Source organism: Leuresthes tenuis, unplaced genomic scaffold, assembly GCF_036924035.1.
Source record: "Leuresthes tenuis unplaced genomic scaffold, fLeuTen1.0.hap1 SCAF_21, whole genome shotgun sequence".
Taxonomy (NCBI): Eukaryota; Metazoa; Chordata; class Actinopteri; order Atheriniformes; family Atherinopsidae; genus Leuresthes; species Leuresthes tenuis.
The window spans coordinates 7,529,086-7,549,649 of record NW_027325375.1 but is presented as its reverse complement, the minus strand read 5'-3'; the positions used below and the strand labels follow the sequence as shown (position 1 = coordinate 7,549,649).

General features: G+C 43.2%; 1 protein-coding gene and 1 pseudogene across 1 annotated transcript; both read right to left on the bottom strand.

The window, feature by feature from the left end:
• Window positions 1-5,748: 5,748 nt before the first annotated feature.
• Window positions 5,749-8,497, bottom strand: LOC140280358 (serine/threonine-protein kinase pim-1-like). The gene is made up of 7 exons (XM_072375656.1): window positions 8,446-8,497; window positions 7,696-7,971; window positions 7,046-7,140; window positions 6,589-6,807; window positions 6,228-6,408; window positions 5,959-6,129; window positions 5,749-5,840 (listed from the first exon to the last, which is right to left on the bottom strand). The coding sequence occupies exons 1-7, from the start codon at window positions 8,495-8,497 to the stop codon at window positions 5,749-5,751; spliced, it is 1,086 nt and encodes a 361-aa protein (XP_072231757.1).
• A 7,940-nt stretch (window positions 8,498-16,437) lies between these two features.
• Window positions 16,438-20,564, bottom strand: part of LOC140280357 (uncharacterized) — a 29,107-nt pseudogene continuing 24,980 nt past the window's right edge.

Here is a 20,564-nt window from a genome sequence, read left to right as displayed (position 1 = left end):
TTGATATAGAGAGAATATTGAAGGGGTGACTGTTGGAGCTTTATAAAATATTGATATATTATGGATATATTGCCCAGTCCTATTCTATTCTCTTGTTCCGTTTGATGCATCATAAGTTCCTATGATGCTTTGTTCTCTGGTTCCAATGTTTTTGCTGTCTCCTGTTTTGTTTCTGTTGGACTTCTATCTTCAGTGTTTTTCATTCCTTAGAAGTGTTATAATGGTATGTATAGCAGTGTCGATGTTATCAAGCTTTCCCATTCCTGTTTCAATATTGTTTCTCTTTGCATTAACATCTATAAATGAAGGAAATCACGTAGTGCTCTCTTGAGGTATTTTGGTTTGCCATGATTATACTGACAAAACATTTCCTCGTGAAGGTACCTATCTGTCATGGGATTCATGATCAACATTGACACCCTGATGTTGATGATTCCAGAACAGCTTCAGCGGTACGTCAGCACCTACCGCTTTAGCCAGGATCACTTGGAGCTCCTCTTTAATTCAATCAGGGTATCAGGTAGGGATTTCAGATTTTTTTACTATGTGGTTAGTCTCTATGTATGCATATTATTCGGGTAACTGTATATGTAAATGTGTTGTTTGTATGTGTTTTAGGGGGCTGGAATAACAATCCCTCAGCCAGCCAGTTCCAGGCCATCTTCCGCCATCTGATGGTGCGGTGTGGTGTGTCTCCAAGCACATCAGGAAATGTGGCAGCACAGGATGAGACCGTGTCCTTGTCTACTTTTGAGATGTCCTCTTCTCCAGCAGCAGAAGAAACTGAAGAGATTCCACCCCCTTTTTTCAACGTTCCTGCTTTAGTGTCTGACCATAGCTATCTACCAACCCGCTTTGGTGGTCTTGTGGACAATGCACTGGTGTACATCTCAGGGTTTGTTGTTTGCCAGATTCTCAAAAAGCTTTCCTGTGATGTGTGCCGTGGTAGTTTGGTGACTGATGTTGTACCCGCATCATTTGATCAGAGCTACCACTTGCTCACGCTAAAAAACAAGGGAAGGCTGATGATTCCTTCTGACGGTACTGTAAAGGTGGTCAGATCAGCTGAGTGTTTTATTCACCAGTCAGTGTCAGGGCAAGCGGTCAAAGCGGCCTTGATCTGTCAGTTTGTCCGGGCTGAGATTGGTTCTGAGGATGTGTTTTTTCTGAGGGGGGGCACATTCAAGAAACACAGTTTGGAATTGACAACCACCATTTTGTGCTGATGTCACACATTGTGTCTGTCTTCCACAAATTGAGGCTGCACCACATTGCCAAACTGAACACCTTAACTTAAGCTGCAGAATGGCAACACATGGAAAAAGCTGTAATAGACTATTCTTTTCCAAGGTTTTTAACTTACACTGACTGCAATTGTATAGCTGTGTAGATATAAGTGTGTATATACGATCGTCAATGCCCCCGTGTTCATTAATGCCCTTATTGTAGATATTTATATGTATATATGTTCATCAATGAACATTCATCAATGAACATATATATATGTTATATATATATACATATATTCAGAAAACCCTCTACATTTCAGGATCTGGTTATAATAAACACAGATTAAATGTCAATTATAAATATTTCAATATTTATCATCACAGTAACAGTGTTGCACACATTAGCAGCTGTAAACACTCATAAAAACATTAGAAAAATACATGTTAGTTTGGTGCTTACCTATAGCCTAAAAATAAGGAATAAACATTTATAATAATCACTTAGTTACATGTTGTTTCTGGTACGTACTTGTTTCCCAACTATATTAGTGTGTCTGTGTGAATAAGAGGCAATAACTTTTTAGCCCAATTCTTTCATTGAAAGTATTTATTAGTGGTGACATGTGAAGTATGGCAGCGCTGAACTCGGAGTGACAGAGCTCTCGCAGGAAGTCCGTCAGCCTGAGCCCCAATATACGGAAATATATATATATATATATGTCTATGCTGTGTGGAAGAGGGCAGAGCTATAGAGTATATAAAGATGACAACAAAAACTTTGTGAAGTAAATAATGGCCACAGAGGTTTTATGATAAAGTTACTAAAATTTCAAAGGGCCTTCGACACCTGAATGTAAAGAAGAACATTACAACTAAAGTTCAACAGAAAATGTGAAGTGTGTAGGGGAAACTGAACTTAGTCTACGACTTATCACATCATTACCTCCTGGCAGTTACACTTTGAGGACAACCAATTCACGAACACAAAAAGAGGCACACGGAGGTCGAGAGCAGATGCTGTCCCAACCATCTTCATCCATCGCCCCAAGCCCAAGAGGAGGAAAACACCTTCGAGGATGATGGCTTCTGCAGAAGTTAAAACATCTGATGACCGCACTTACTGCATAAAATCAAACCTTGGTATGATACCAGTCTTTCCACAGTTTTTCCCATTTCATGTATTTCAAAAACAAGATATTGTAGTGTAGTGTAGGTGGCATAAATACGTATAACACCAACAATACGTTGTTATTACAGATATTGAGGGACAAACTGAGGTGCAGTTAGAGGCGAGTGAGAGGGATGTGTCAGGTGACAGTGAAGCAGATGTCAGAAGACCAGCAGGTGCCAGTCAGTCAGGGGCCACTCATCCAGGAACCAGTGTGCCAGGGGCCAGTCATGACAGGGCCAGTGTGGAGGACCTGCTGAGGGAATTAAGAAAGGAAAGATATAGGAGGATAAAAGCAGAGAGCGCTCCAGCATGACAAAAAATAATCAATTTGGCACTTAGGAGGAGAAACAACAACCTTCAACAAAAATTTACTTCAATTTTTAATCAGGACCAGATTCGTGCACTCAGCCAAAATAATAAAAAGGCGGAAAAGCTGTTTGGCAATGTTACACTGCCTGGCCACAATGGCAGAGCAACTCACGCTTGTGTCTTCATGCTGGCTGGAGTAACAACAAGGTGGAAGCAAGTTGTGGCATACCACTACAGCAGTAATTCCACCAATGGTGCCGTCTATCAGCCCATCATCATTGCTATAGTGGAGGCAGCTGCATCTGTAGGACTTCATGTCATTAATGTCACAAGTGACATGGGGAGCCCTAATAGAGCAATGTGGCGAGCTTTTGGGGTAACGTGTGATAAGCCCTGAATTCCACATCCCATAGAGCCACACCGACGGCTCCATTTCATGGCAGATGTTCCACATCTGGTCAAGAACTTGAAGAGCGCCCTTGTCCGTGGTCAGACCATCACCATTCCACAAGATGTGGTGAACAAAGAGCACCTCCCATCCAGTGAGGTGTCTGTTGGTCCCTTACAGGATCTGGTGTCCTACCAAGAGGGCATGGCACTAAAGCTGGCCCCCAACCTCTCCTGGGGCATCTTGGAGCCTAACCACTTTGAAAAGATGAAAGTTAGCTCAGCCATGCATATCTTTAGTAAGTCGACAAGTGCTGCCTTAAAGTACCTGGTAGAGGAGGAGCAGCGTCCTGAATCAAACCTCACCACATCATGGTTCCTGGAGAAGATGGACCACTGGTTTGACCTTATGTCGTCCCACCATGTTGTGACTGCCCTCTCACGGTTCAAAATGGAGGAGTATGAAAAGGCCATCAGCTTTCTCCAGGAGAGTGGCCATCTTTTTCAAGACCTAAAGATAGGGGAAAAGAGCAGCTGGAAGCCAGTCCAGACAGAACCATACTGCAGGTCCAGGAAGATCTGTTGAGCCAGAGTCACAAATTTGTCCTCACAAGCCGGTTCATGCAGGACTGCCTGGAAAACACATTTGGATGCATATGTCAGAGGAACCCTGTGCCAACACCTGTGGAGTTCCACTATGCCCTGCGGGCTGTCACTGTTGGACAGTTCCTGTCCACAGTGCATACAGGCAGTTACCTGGAGGACAACTGTGACCACCTAGCAGACTTCCTGGAAACCAAAACCAATTCCAGAAGTCCTGAAGGTCTGAGAGTGGAGCAGCTGGTCGACCTGACATCACCACCCACCTTCACAAAAACAGATTCCTGTGTTCTGTATCATCTGGCCGGATACATCGTGAAGTGTGTCTTTAGCTGCTCACACTGCGAGACATGCAAGCATGCACTTGTGCAAAATGCAGATGATGCACATGAGCATGTTGTTCTGCTGCAGTTGAAGGAATTCAAACCGGCTGCACTTTATCGGCCATCTGACGAGGTCTTCACTGTCGTCCAGCATGTGGAGCAGCTGTTACGTTCAGGACAGATGGAGTGCACCAATGCAGTGGAAGAGCTGGAAGAGGAGGCCATGCTTCTGGAGAGCAGCCTTCCATCATGCCATGATGTGAAGAGAAAGATAGTCTGCAAATATGTCAGGCTGAGGTTAAGGATTGCGGCAAAGTGCATCAGGGCTGAAAGGAGAGAAGACTAGAGTAAAGGTTACCTTGGCAGCAAGAGTCAGAACAAGAAGGCCAAGAAGGCTCAACCTCCTGCACCAAAGGCCATAATATCTAGGCCACTACCAAATACTTTAGTTATTGCCATGGATGTATTTGGCCTCTCCATTCCTGCTCAACCTCCAGCAACCACCAGCATCTTCCTGCAGCCATCAGTGAGACACCAGTGAGCAGTCACTACTAGTCGCTTCCAATGGTAGCAGCAGCAGACACCATCAGCAGCAGACACCACCAGCAGCAGACACCACCAGCAGCAGACACCACCAGCAGCAGACACCACCAGCAGAAACAGCCACCGCCAGCAGCAGCTTGCGCCAAATCTGGCTCAATATATGTATTAAGTTTAGTCCCTATTAAATCAATGAATAAAATGAATTCATATTTTTATTGTTAATGTTCTATTGTCATTTTATCTGTGTCTTGTAAGATGACATTGAGTGCTTTGAAAATTGTGTCTAAAAATGGATTTTATTTTTGTAATACTTAGCGCAATTAATTTTTTCACATTTGAGATCATTCAGTCATCAGTGATACATACCTCCTGGCAGAGGCCCCACCCAATACCTGAGAGGGCCAAGCGCCCCAGACAGCCACACAGTGGGCCAGCACCTGCCCCAGCGCCCCTGGCCAAGTGCCCCGGGAGTCGTGACGTGCCCACAGGTGGGTGAAGTCGCGAGCAGTGGGGAGAGGAAACACCCCCCCCCGGGAGTAGCACAAGCAGGCCAGATGACAGAGTAGATATTTCTGAACTCAGTTATATAGGGCTAATATAAATGTGAAACTACTTGAACTAATATTCAAATGTCAGAATATTAAATAAACATTCACTTTCTTTGAAAATTGTGTCTAAAAATGGATTTTATTTTTGCAATATTTAGGACAATTCATTTTTGCACATCTGAGATCATTCAGTCATCAGTGAACACTTCCTCTCAGAGAAGTGAACACTGATAATTTAAAAAAAACAAATTTTATAATTGTTCTGTTCCTCTTCTGGTTGTCTTCTGCAACACTGTAGATGTACCTGTTGAAGAACTAATACAGAAGGATTCTATTCTATTCTATTGTGTTCTATTGTATTGTATTGTGTTGCGTTATGTTCTATTCTATTGAATTGTATTATATCATCTTGTATTCTGTTGTATTGTATTGTGTTATGTTCTATTCTATTGTATTCTAATATATTGTATTCTATCCTATCCTTACATCCTCACATCACAGAGAATGTGACATATTTATAATGTATATTTATTCCTGTTAAATTCAGACATAAAGATTTAGGTTTAAATTTAAACATGAATCAAACTTTCAATAAAATGTCATTTGTTTTGATTAACAGTGTGTGTGTTGTTTCTGTCTCACGTGAACCAAGTGTGATTCAGAAGCTGCTCCAGCGTGGGGCGCTGCTTGGGAACTTTAATCAAACACTGCTCCAAGAAATCCAGGCAATCTGGAGGATGTGAAGAAAAAGAACAAACATTGTTAGGTCTGCAGTGGTCTATCAGAATGTGAACTGAAACAGATTATCTTTTCTTAATGACAGATGTGTTTATGGGTGTTTGTTTTACCTTGAGACAGCGTACTGCTAATCTTTAGTCTCTTCCTGATGAAGTTAGTGGACCTGAAATCTTTGTTGTGGAGCATTTCAAACAGCACCACTCCTACCTGCCACACTGTTGTAGGTCCAGCACTGTATGTACAGGAGTTCAGCCACTCTGGAGGGACATGAGCACTGGTACCTTGAGGATAAAGACATAAGAATAAATGTTAGAGGAGGAGTGGCTTTGGTTTTTAAATCACTGATTGGAGAAGAGCAAAATCTGAAGTAATAACATACCATAAAAAGTCCGATATATAGATGTCTTTTTGTTGATGCAGCTCATTCCAAAGTCTATGAGACGAAGTCGTGGGACATCTGAGCCGGTCTCAATCAGGATATTTTCAATTTTGATGTCTCTGTGGAAGATGCTGTTTTGTTTAAGGTGGACTGCTGCATCAACCAACTGTTGTATTATAATCTGAAAGAGGAAAAAAACAGGTTAGATATTTAAGCAGAGAGGATGGTGTGACATTTTTTATGGCTTTAAATTATTTTGATAACCATTATGAAATCATTTAAATAAAAAAAGCAGAAAGTGTGACGATGTCTCTCAAAGAATGACATTCACAAAGATTGCAAATATTTTCCATCAGCTTACTTTGGCCTCATCCTCCTGGAGGGAGCCTCCATGCTCTTCGATGTAGTGAGCGAGGTCCTCGGCAGGCATTGGTCTCTCCAGCACAAGAATCAGCTCCTGCTGTAGATCATACCAGTCCAGCAGGGACACAGGTGCTGAGTGCCCCACTGAACTGGCAGTGCTACTTTCCAGCTTCAGCATGACAGCCACCTCCACTGAAATCTGCCTCCCATTCTTGTCCTGAAACATCACAGCAACAAAGAAAGTGTTAGGCAGGGAAAACCACAGTTTATCTATAATCCAGTGATAGTGCTGATAAAAGCAGAAGTTACTGCCGTTGCTAACTTACTTTATGTTTGCAGAACACTTTGTCTTTAGGAATGTGTTTGATGGCTACCTGCAAGATACAAACAAAACTTTGGTTAGTCACATCATACAGTGAGTGTCTTGAATATGACAATGTGTGTCTAATACATACGGGTAAATTATCTTCTCTCCGACAGCCTGCAAACACAGATCCACAGCCTCCTTCGCCGAGCTGATTTTTCTCCTCATATTTCTCCTCAAATTCAGCTAAAATAAAACATAAACATCATTTTAGTTTGACAGTACATCAGAAGAATTTCAATGATAATTTACACAGGTTACCTCTAAAAATTCTCTCTATATATATTTAAAAAAACAAACATATATATATATATATATATATCGCCTAGGTAATACCTAATATAAATACTTAGATTAAATATAACACACTTGAAGCTAAATGTTACATTTTTTTTATTAATGACTGACCTCGTTGGGCATCTATTTGGTCCTGTATGGTCTCAGTTTTCTTCGTTCTCTTCCTACTCTGTGTTTCCTCAGCAGGTAAGGCCTTCCTCTTTCTATTACCCCTCCTTATATCCCCATCAGATGTACAACCATCTAAATTGTTGCTACTGGATCCTATAAATGAAAATAACACATTGAAACATTAGCATGATGACACTCACATGTTTGTAATTTGATTGAAAATGTGTGTTTAGATCAGTGTGACAAAGTTAAAGGACATTATAATATTCAACCACTACAGCTAAAATGTAAGTTAATTATGCAGCTGTAATTTCACAGAATGCACCAGCCTACCACTTTCCACTGAGGAGGAGGCTGACTCTTGATTTAACACGACATCCAGGAGTCCCCTCCTTCTCTTTGGGTTTCTTGAGGGTGCCTCTCCATCTTCTGTAACCTTCCTCTTTCCTCTTTTCACTGTCCTGACCTCGTCCTGACAGCTTGTAGAAGGTCCTGCCACCTCAGAGACCCTTGTTCTTTTATTGGTCAACTGCTGGTCAGGACTGGCTTTTCTTTTGGTTGCCTTTGTCCGGCCATCCTTCACTGAACGTGTCATGCTACTGTCAACTTCTACAAATAACAATAAAAAAAGTTGTAATTTTGTTATTAATTTATCAAATAATTCTTTATCACTCCCCAAAAAAGATTCAGATTACAGACACATAACCAGTGATGATGATCTGAGGAAAACAGGGAGTGTAATACAGAAACTTCTTAATTTGCAAAAACAGTTGTAACTGTTTGGTAACCACAGTATTTTAATTAGTATTAAAACCAAATTTAGGAAAAATAAAAGTCATTACAGATCTATTGTTTGAAAATCACTTTTAGTATAACCCAAGAATACCAACTAGCCTGAATTTTAAACAAATTGTTAAAATTTCCAAGTTATACTTTTAAAAAGAAAAAAATGTTTATCCTAAAAATAAGTTTGGAAGTTTCTGCATTACAAACCCAGAAGTGTAGCTTAAGGCACAAACTGAATGATTCATATATATAACCAAAATGAGTAATTTCAAGTTGTTGCATGAATTTCTCCCTTACTTCGATCTTTCTTGAGGGCTTTCTTTGTCTTCTGCACAAAATCTTTGTTCATTGTGATTTTTATGAAGTTCCAGGTATAGATTCAACACGCGTAGAGTTAGTCTTCACAAACGTTCTGAGATATTAGTGAACTGAACTATAGAATGTTCTGATGTATGTTCTGATGTATGTTCTGATGCATGTTCTGATGTATATTGTGATGCATGTTGTGATGCATGTTGTGATGCATGTTGTGATGTATGTATTACATTTGAGTGACATCATAAAGTTCCTTCATGATGTCGCCTGGCAACACAGAAGGGTTTGGCTCCGCCCTAGGCAATATTATGAAAGAAACCAAGTATTGCCTAGTAAAAAATAAAAAATAAAAAAAAACAGAGAAAGGGATGTGGAAGTTTCAACCATTTCTTGCCTTGATCATCAAGGGAAGTGTGAGATCACTGATGGAAAAAATGGAATGAATGAATATTTCTATTTATCTGTAAGACTAAATGAGCAGACAGAAACTGTAAATAACAGTGAAGGATGAGGATTACAGTGGTTGATAACATCTGATTATACAACAGATGGTATAATCCTGGACATGTCAATGGGAAGAAGCATCTCTGCCCCCAGTTGTTGAACTAATGGCTGTGAGTTCCTTTTCATGTTGTCCACTGAGAGATTTCACCTACTGACACTGTTTGTATATTCATCAGCTAAGTTGTGGCTAAATTGCAAAAATAACACCCCAATCTATTCGTGGTGATTTTCGAGGACAAGGATGCGCCCCCTTGGGCCTCCTTGGCCGGGGGCGAGGACAAGGCTGCGCCCACCTGAGTTTGTGCAGGTGAAGGCGAGGACACAGCTGCAACCACCCGACCCACCCTTAGCGCCGCCCGTAGCCCCCTCCTCAAGGAATGGCTTCCAGATATTCCCCAGATGGGGTGGGCAGGTGGGACTCTGACCACCAGAGCAGGCTGGATCCTAGGTGGGTCAGGAGTGGACTTGGCATCAGGCGTGGACGTGGAGTCAGCGGAGTGCTGGTACAGGACCTCGTCAGCGGAGTGCTGCGGGGCGGCAGGATGCTGCGGCAGGATGCTGCGGCAGGATGCTGCGGCTGTAGCCTTGGCGGAGTCAGCGGGCTGTGGGAACGGCAACACAGGAACAGACACTGGGGAGGCAAAATGAGAAATGAAAGTCTGGTGGAGCGTGGCCGATACCTCGGCTAAGTCAACGCCAAATGGCTACTGCCGCCGCGTAGTGAATGTTTCTCACGATCTCCCAGGCTTCCTTGAGTGCGGGGACCTCCGGAAGTAGCCCCCACTGGAACAACTCCAGTTAGTGACCGGACACCTTCCACCGGCCAAAACTGTCGCCTCCCTCGGCAAAGCACTGGTTCAGGTCAGCGAACCGGCTCTGGAGAGCCTGAAAAACTACTGGGTCCAGAAATCCCTGCTGCGGGTGAGGCTCGGTCCAGCTGCTTCCTTACTGACGAGTGTGTACTGTCAGGAACCTCCAGTACATAGGAGGCAGATGCAGGATCACGTTCAAAGCAAAGATGTTTATTTATAAAATAAACACACAGCAGGCAGAAAGGGCAAGGCCAGTGCTAATTGAATTTGAGATCTTCCAATACACCTCCTGTCAAAACAGAGCCACGAATACCCCAAAGACCAGAGGGAGTTTGCCATCACTCTCCACTTACATGGTCTGAAGGCGTACAGCTATCTGAGAGAGACTCTTCATATCAACCTCCCACATCCACATACATTGCAAAGGTATTGTTCGTATTATTTGAAACCTTATTTTCCATGTTAGCTGTGCATATTATTTTATCCTGTTATGAGTGAAAAGGCGGACATACCTACACCTAGCATTATTAACATCTGCCAATACTGCTTTCAGTGATTATTGATCCTGAAAAACTCCTGATTACGGCAGCCATATTAAATGGCTGCTTTTCTTTCTTACAAAGGTGGATGAGCTCGTGGATGCCAAGCCTGGCCTTAACATGATGATGCTGGACATGTTGAAGGAAAGACAAGAGGAAGACCCAGCTAAATATGGTTGAGTGTGTCTCATGATGGATGCCATGGCCATTAAAAACATATCCAGTACAACTCCCATACCCAGAAAATGTCTGGATTTGTGGATATGGCGGATGGTTTGAATGAGACAGATTTAGCCACTGAGGCTCTTGTTTTAATGGTGGTAGGCCTACAAGGCCATTGATAGGCCATTGGAAGGCCCCAATTACCTACTACCTGACCAAGTTATTATCGCCAGAGACTCAGGAGGTGCTGCTTGTTCATGCGTCGGAGGAACTGCATAAGTGCGGCATAAGAGTGGTATGTGTTAGAGTCCTGCGCGGGACTGTTTTCTTCCGCCCGCTCCCGCTGAATTTCTGACCATTACTGCCCGCTCCCGCAATGTGTATGTCCACTCCCGCCCGCACCCGCAAAACTTTGAGACTTTATGCCCGCACAACAATAGAAATGCATTGATTTTGTGTCTTCTCAAGTCCAGCAAGAGAAATTTTACACGTAATTTTATAGGCTATTAATAAAGAGATTCGTGGACAATTGAGAAACTTCTCCAAATGTCAGACTTGCCTTTCTTTGTCTTTGTGCTGTAAAGATCTTCTTTGAGCTTCCTTTCCTCATCATTTATTCTGTTTATCATGTCGCTAAGATACATCCCGACAGTGTTGCCAGGTGGGAAATGTAGTATTATCGTATTTTGAGGTAAATTATCGTACACACGTCATAACTAAAATAACAAGTCTATTGCGCGCTATAGTCACTCTAGTGTTGAATAGCGTCTAACAGGTCGGCACGGCTTTGCATCATCAACCCCACGTTAGGCTAAATGTCCCCGTAAACAATAGAATAGAAAAGCACGATTAGCTTGAAACTTGTCACATGGAAATGCCTTCAGGGTTCACAAAAAAATCCAGACCGCTTACAACCACACATTCACAGAATGGTCAAATGATCGTATATGTTGCCATTTTGGGGATTATTGATCGTAAATCGTACACAGGGCAAAATTATCATACAAATACGACAATTATCGTACACCTGGCAACGCTAAAAAAATAAAAAAAAGCGCTCCCGCCCGCAGAAAAGTTCATACCGCCCACTCCCGCGAGATTTGAGTTGGTCCCGCGGGACCCGGCGGGACCCAATCCCAATGCAGCCCTCTCGTATGCGTCAAAATGGATGGGCGTGCCTCCAATGTCCGCTTGTGCAACCTGCCTGGGTGCCAGCAAAAGGGTAACCCTATTGAGCCCTTAAAAACATTATTTCCACATCCAGTAACTAGTGAGAGGGTGATTGTGCGGATGGATGCTTGCCATATGTTGAAGTTGGCACGGAATATGCTGCAGGCTTACAGTCCAAATAACCAGCACCAGTGGTCAGATCAACTGGAGATACATCATTCAGATGAATGATGTCCAAGCAAAAGTTGGATTGCATGCAGCTAACAGGGTAACAGACAAGCATGTGAATTTTGATTCACAGAAGATGAAGGTGTCCCTGGCTGCACAGACACTGAGTCGCTCTGTGACAGTGGCTCTGCGTGTGTGGCATACAGAGCCATCAGTGATATACCCACATTGTTATTATTTATATGTTTAATATTACTTGCATTAAGTATAAGTCATGAGTGTGTTGAAAATTGTCCGTGTGTTGTCTGATCGGGAAAGGTTCGTTTATTGTTTGACAAATGTGGTGATGCAGTGTCTAAGTCTCACCAGCAGAGGGCACATTCGCTACACTTTGTACAGGGAAAAGAGATATCTCGCGAGAATACGCTGTGAGACGAGAACACACTCCTGAGTGTGAAGATGTGTGTGGCGTAACGTGATAAATAATATATATTTTTGGCTTTTTGCAGGTAAGAGGGGAGAGTTGTAATTTGGATTCTATGTCATTTTGTTCAAAAACTTTACTGGTTTATTAAACCTAACGCTCCGGAAATAGGCTATCAGTTGATAGTACTTGTTGCCTAGCAACTGCGAGCAAGCATAAGGCTGGAGAAAGCTATGAGCCGGTGTAAATAGCCCGAACGGTTCGGGTATTGTCAATAGATAAATAAGTTAAGATGGATACATAATTGATTTCGTTAATGTGATCATTTTGGTAAATATGAATGGCTGATTGTGTATTGGAGAAACAAATTGATATTGAATGTACAAAATAAGACAACTGGTCTGGAATAGCAATGTAACGGTCATGATTATTGTTTGGATGTTTTGTGCAGATGTTATAATAAATGTTATAATAAACACAGATTAAATGTCAATTATAAATATTTCAATATTTATCATCACAATAATAGTGTTGCACACATTAGCAGCTGTAAACACTCATAAAAACATTAGAAAAATACATGTTAGTTTGGTGCTTACCTGTAGCCTAAAAATAAGGAATAAACATTTATAATCATCACTTAGTTACATGTTGTTTCTGGTACGTACTTGTTTCCCAGCTATATTAGTGTGTCTGTGTGAATAAGAGGCAATAACTTTTTAGCCCGATTCTGTCATTGAAAGTATTTATTAGAGGTAACATGTGAAGTATGGCAGCGCTGAACTCGGAGTGACAGAGCTCTCGCAGGAAGTCCGTCAGCCTGAGCCCCGATATACGGAAATATATATATATATATATATATATGTCTATGCTGTGTGGAAGAGGGCAGAGCTATAGAGTATATAAAGATGACAACAACAACAGAAAACTTTGTGAAGTAAGTAATGGCCACAGAGGTTTTATGATAAAGTTACTAAAATTTCAAAGGGCCTTCGACACCTGAATGTAAAGAAGAACATTACAATTAAAGTTCAACAGAAAATGTGAAGTGTGTAGGGGAAACTGAACTTAGCCTACGACTTATGACATCATTACCTCCTGGCAGTTACACTTTGAGGACAACCAATTCACGAACACAAAAAGAGGCACACGGAGGTCGAGAGCAGATGCTGTCCCAACCATCTTCATCCATCACCTCAAGCCCAAGAGGAGGAAAACACCTTCGAGGATGATGGCTTCTGCAGAAGTTAAAACATCTGATGACCACACTTACTGCATAAAATCAAACATTGGTATGATACCAGTCTTTCCACAGTTTTTCCCATTTCATGTATTTCAAAAACAAGATATTGTAGTGTAGTGTAGGTGGCATAAATACGTATAACACCAACAATACGTTGTTATTACAGATATTGAGGGACAAACTGAGGTGCAGTTAGAGGCGAGTGAGAGGGATGTGTCAGGTGACAGTGAAGCAGAGGTCAGCAGACCAGCAGGTGCCAGTCAGTCAGGGGCCACTCATCCAGGAACCAGTGTGCCAGGGGCCAGTCATGACAGGGCCAGTGTGGAGGACCTGCTGAGGGAATTAAGAAAGGAAAGATATAGGAGGATAAAAGCAGAGAGCGCTCCAGCACAACAAAAAATAATCAATTTGGCACTTAGGAGGAGAAACAACAACCTTCAACAAAAATTTACTTCAATTTTTAATCGGGACCAGATTCGTGCACTCAGCCAAAATAATAAAAAGGCGGAAAAGCTGTTTGGCAATGTTACAATGCCTGGCCACAATGGCAGAGCAACTCACGCTTGTGTCTTCATGCTGGCTGGAGTAACAACAAGGTGGAAGCAAGTTGTGGCATACCACTACAGCAGTAATTCCACCAATGGTGCCATCTACCAGCCCATCATCATTGCTATAGTGGAGGCAGCTGCATCTGTAGGACTTCATGTCATTAATGTCACAAGTGACATGGGGAGCCCTAATAGAGCAATGTGGCGAGCTTTTGGGGTAACGTGTGATAAGCCCTGAATTCCACATCCCATAGAGCCACACCGACGGCTCCATTTCATGGCAGATGTTCCACATCTGGTCAAGAACTTGAAGAGCGCCCTTGTCCGTGGTCAGACCATCACCATTCCACAAGATGTGGTGAACAAAGAGCACCTCCCATCCAGTGAGGTGTCTGTTGGTCCCTTACAGGATCTGGTGTCCTACCAAGAGGGCATGGCACTAAAGCTGGCCCCCAACCTCTCCTGGGGCATCTTGGAGCCTAACCACTTTGAAAAGATGAAAGTTAGCTCAGCCATGCATATCTTTAGTAAGTCGACAAGTGCTGCCTTAAAGTACCTGGTAGAGGAGGAGCAGCGTCCTGAATCAAACCTCACCACATCATGGTTCCTGGAGAAGATGGACCACTGGTTTGACCTTATGTCGTCCCACCATGTTGTGACTGCCCTCTCACGGTTCAAAATGGGGGAGTATGAAAAGGCCATCAGCTTTCTCCAGGAGAGTGTCCATCTTTTTCAAGACCTAAAGATAGGGGAAAAGAGCAGCTGGAAGCCAGTCCAGACAGAACCATACTGCAGGTCCAGGAAGATCTGTTGAGCCAGAGTCACAAATTTGTCCTCACAAGCCGGTTCATGCAGGACTGCCTGGAAAAAAACATTTGGATGCATATGTCAGAGGAACCCTGTGCCAACACCTGTGGAGTTCCACTATGCCCTGCGGGCTGTCACTGTTGGACAGTTCCTGTCCACAGTGCATACAGGCAGTTAACCTGGATGACAAATGTGACCAGCTAGCAGACTTCCTGGAGACCAAAACCAATTCCAGAAGTCCTGAAGGTCTGAGAGTGGAGCAGCTGGTCGACCTGACATCACCACCCACCTTCGCAAAAACAGATTCCTGTGTTCTGTATCATCTGGCCGGATACATCGTGAAGTGTCTTTAGCTGCTCACACTGCGAGACATGCAAGCATGCACTTGTGCAAAATGCAGATGATGCACATGAGCATGTTGTTCTGCTGCAGTTGAAGGAATTCAAACCGGGTGCACTTTATCGGCCATCTGATGAGGTCTTCACTGTCGTCCAGCATGTGGAGCAGCTGTTCCGTTCAAGGACAGATGAGTCTCTCATGGAGTGCACCAATGCAGTGGAACAGCTGGAAGAGGAGGCCATGCTTCTGGAGAGCAGCCTTCCATCATGCCATGATGTGAAGAGAAAGATAGTCTGGAAATATGTCAGGCTGAGGTTAAGGATTGCGGCAAAGTGCATCAGGGCTGAAAGGAGAGAAGACTAGAGTAAAGGTTACCTTGGCAGCAAGAGTCAGAACAAGAAGGCCAAGAAGGCGCAACCTCCTGCACCAAAGGCCATAATATCTAGGCCACTACCAAATACTTTAGTTATTGCCATGGATGTATTTGGCCTCTCCATTCCTGCTCAACCTCCAGCATCTTCCTGCAGCCATCAGTGAGACACCAGTGAGCAGTCACCACTAGTCGCTTCCAATGGTAGCAGCAGCAGCAGCCAACGCCAGCAGGAGCTTGCAGCCAAATCTGGCTCAATGTATGTATTAAGTTTAGTCCCTATTAAATCAATGAATAAAATGAATTCATATTTTTATTGTTAATGTTCTATTGTCGTTTTATCTGTGTCTTGTAAGATGACATTGAGTGCTTTGAAAGGCGCCTCTAAATACAATGCAATTAATTATAAATTAATTACAAAATCATTTTTTTTATTATTTTTGTTGTAGTAGTAGTAGTAGCTATAGCAGTAGCAGAACGTTAGCCTAATTGCCTCAGTCAGTCGTATTTGAATGCCTTAGACTTAGGCAATTATCCTATTAGGCTAAGGAGAAGTAAAACAGCATTTAAGTAATGGTAACAGTAAAAGCAGTAGCATCGTAGTAGTAGCAGTAGTATTTTGGTAATGTTTTAAAACCTAACAATCAAAACAACTTTACATAATGTCTCCTGACAACAAACAGTTTACGGACTTCAGTGAAATTAACAAGTTTTTCAGTTAGGTCCCTAAATCCATTACATTTTTAACATTAACATCGACATTTCATGCAAACCAAATGTAAAAATAACGATGCCTAAGAGTATACTTCTGATAGCTAATGCTTAAAAGTGTAAAAAAAAAAAAACAACAACAACAACAAACGTTTAAAATGCTGTTATTTCATTAATTTACCAGTAATTGTTCTTGACGAGCAATTGAGTTAAACGGAGCTCCGTGCCTAGTGTGGAACTATTGGCGTCTTCGTAGCCCGGAAGTGTCGTCCGCCATTTTTTACGACGGTAGTCAATGGGAGTGTCATAACTCTGTATAAACTCTGTGGCTCTGGAAGAGGGCTGCACTGGGATTGGGTCCTGCAGGGTCCCAACTCAAATCTCGCGGATGCGGGCGGGAGTGAACATACAATTTGCAGGTGCGGGCGGTAATGGTCAGAAATTTAGCGGGAGCGGGATGAAGAAAACAGTCCCGCGCAGGGCTCAACTGTGTGGCTAACTTATCAGTTATAAATGTATGACCTTTCTTGAATTTTATGTCAAAAGATGACCTAGTGAGTATTAACAAGGTCCTGAGGCTTAAAAAGTTTTAACGCATCACTGGAGAAGTTTTGAATATTTTTATTATGTGCTTCTGACTTTTTTTGAAGCATACAAACCTTTGTTATGCTCATTCTCAGGCCTGAAACTGCCATAGCTATGAAGAATGCCGGAGACTGATGTCACACTTTAGAACTTTGTTTTCCCGCCTGGCACATCTGTTTACTTTACATTATGTTGAGGTTAACCTGTACCTCTTTCCGAGTCCGTTGATGCAGTGAAGGAGGAAGACAGAGGAGACGATATAAGAATCAACACAGTTTTATTTGCGCAGTTTGCAAAGTGCGGAGAGCAGTTCAGTACAATGCATGCGAACAGCACAAAGTACGGAAAAGCTCTGTCTTTGTCTAGGGGTGTGATGTTATATAGACTTGAGTTCAGTCTCCGCCTTATGAGATGTGTGTGCGTCAATATCTTATCTCTTCCTCTATGTGTGTGGGTGTGTGTACTGGTATAAGGCGTTACTTTCAGAAGACCGTTGTAGGTGCGGTCCTAGTTTTACAACATGTTGTTCTCAGAGATATTTCCTTATCAGGCTGCTGTGCAAGCACAGAAATGAGCAAGCCAGTTATACAGGATATCACCTTATACAGCTATCCTCACTCACAATACCCCCTTTTGATCTCTATTAAGAGATCACACAAATAGTTGAGTAACAATACATGACTAAAAAGAAATTGAAAAACCTCACGCCCCCTGTTGATCACTACAAGATGATCACACAATTTCTGACATTCTGATGATATCGTCTTCATCTATATCAGGATCGGGAGGGTTCAGCAGTGGCATTACCAAAGGGGAGGGAGCCTTCCCCTCTATAGTGGTAGTTATAAGTCTAATGGCAAGTGAACGAATACATGGGATACAGCAGCAACCACAAGTCACCAAAATAGCGACGAATATAGCAAGAGATACAAAAAGTGACATTATCAGAGTCTTCCATTTCCCAAACACCTTGGTCAGCCATTCATCCAGCGGATTGTCAATCCCAGAGTGTTCATGCATTGTTTTAGAGACTGGGTTCACATAACCAGAAGATCAGGGGTACAATCACGCACGTGATGGCTGCACAACATGTGAGAATTTTCCAACTCCCAAACAATAACATTCTAATATGTTTCACTGTGTCTCAAGTATGATAAAAAATAGCAAGCAAAACTTTCTTGGTAAGTCAGACCTTATCTATCAGGGTGCTCTAGGCGGGGTTACCCCTAGAGGAGCTTTAAACCTTATAGTTTGTCAACATTACCCAACTCCTTAGCAAATAGCACACATTATTAAAAAGATAACATAAGGGTGATACTGCAATGATTATAACTTGGTATGACCTGTAAGAGCAAGTTTAAGCAAAGCCCCAGCAAACACGATTATGATTAAAACAAATCCAAAAATAAAAGAATTCAACTGCGATGACGTCATCTGGTGCCGTTCTTCGGAGGAGATTTCACTTTCTCCCGATGAGGGTTGAGTTGGAGCCCGGGTCTAACACCCTTCCGGCTCGTAAATGATGTCGTTGCAAGGAGGCAGAAGTGTACTACTTCTGCCTGCAAAATGCCACCAGGGGATTATTCTGCCCCTTGTTGGTTGGTGGTCTTTTCCTCTGTACCAGCCGGTACAGTGTGCAAATCTTTCAGCGCCTGGTGAGTCGCTGCTAGGGAGCGTTGAGGTTCCTCGGCTGCCGCACACTGGCTCCAATGGAACCACGTATCACCTTTCCCTTTGACTCGGACTGCGTGGGAGGTCCTCTCGGTCACCTGATAGGGCCCTGTCCACCTTGGCTCCGACCACTTTTGTTTGATGACCCTCAGCAATACCCACTCAGCCTCTGGAGCCGGCGCTGGTTGGCCCTCTCCTCTGCTACTCGCCACCTGCTTTGAAAATTCTGCAACGAGACTTTGGAGTTCATGGAAATACATTTTGTGGGTTAGGTGTTGTTCAATATGTCCTGTTCCTGGCAACTTAGATTGAGGTCCAGGAAAAGCTCTCCCTGTCTGGAGCTCATGTGGTGTAAACCTTGTGGACTGATTAACCGAGCTCCTGATGGACATTAAGGCTAAGGGCAACGCATCTAGCCAATTCATTTTGGTCTGTGCACAGATTTTAGCCAATTTGCTCTTCACTGTCTGATTCATTCTCTCAACCTTACCCTGTGATTGTGGATGGTAGACAGTACCAAACTTGTGTTTTAGCCCTAGCATGGCCTCAACCTGTTGCAACTCTTGGTTTTTGAAGTGAGTGCCGTTGTCTGACCTGATCCTTTCTGGAAATCCATACCTGGGGATATAATGGTTGATCAGAAATTTTATTACCGACTTACCATCCTCTTTCTTGGTAGGCCATGCTTCAGGCCATCCTGAATATGCGTCCACACACATCAGAATATACCTATACCCTTTCACCGGTGTGATCATGTCTGTGTAATCAATGATGATTTCTTTCCCTGGCTTTACCTCCAATGGATAACGTCCAGGGTGTGGTTTCACTGTTGGTCTGACATTGTACTTTAGACACTCCTCGCATGACCCCACAAAATGTTTGGCCATGTCCTTTAGGTATGGATGCCACCAGTGCTCTAGATTTCTCATCATTTGAGCTACCCCCACATGTCCCACTCCATGTGCCTCCGCCAACGCTGTCTGTCTGATCCCTGGAGGTAGTATTGGTCGTCCATCTGGGCCCCTCCAGAGGCCGTGTACTTCTGTCGCCCCTCTCGCTTTCCATAATGTCTTTTCTTGTGGAGAGGCCGCAGCTTGCTCAGCTATCAGTGCGGTCATGTCTGTGTCTTTCTCTGTCTCAGCGTACATGAGGATCGCCTTCACCACATATCCTGCCGCGGTTTTAGCTGCCATATCTGCTGCGTCGTTTCCCTTTTTTGTAGGTGAGTCATTTTTCTCATGGCCCTTACATTTGATAACAGCTACTTTGCTCGGGAGTAGTAGGGCCTCCGCTAGCTCTTTCATTTCTGCCTCATGTCTGATGGGTTTATTTGTTGCGGTTAGAAATCCAGCCCTCAACCACTGTTTCAGTTCCACATGTACTGCTCCTGCTGCATAGGCTGAATCTGTGTAAATGTTTACTTCCTGCCCTTCCCCTAGCCTCAGTGCTGCTATTACTGCCAGTACTTCTGCTCTTTGTGCTGACTGCTGTCCTTCCAGTCTCTCTGTTTGTCGTGTGATCAGTTCCCCTTGCACGTCCTCTACAACTGCATATGCTGCTTTCAGTCCTTCTCGTTCATCCCTGAAGCAACAGCCGTCTGTGTACAGTTCTCTGGCCCCTGGTATCGGTTCTGTTTGTAGGTCCAGTCGTACTTTCTCCTCTTTCTGCACTCTGTCCGTACACTCATGTGGCTCACCTGTTCCTAGCTGATCTGCCATGTTTATGCCTTCATGAGTGAAAGTCAGGTTTGGTGCCTCGAGAATTTTGCTCAGTCGTCTTTGTCTCAGAGCAGTCAGCGTAAAAGTCTGTGAGTTCACATAGGCCACAACGCTATGTGTGGTCAGAATGTGCAGTTGATGTCCCATGACAATGTGTGCAGTTTTTTGAATGAGCTTTGCTATCCCTGCTGCCTGTTGTGTACACATAGGATGGCGCTTTTCCATATTGTCTAGCATCACACTGATATACATTAGTACTACTCTCTCACCCCCTTTTCTCTGGAACAGGACGCCATTAGTGCAAAGTTCTGTTCCAGAGACATCCAAGTA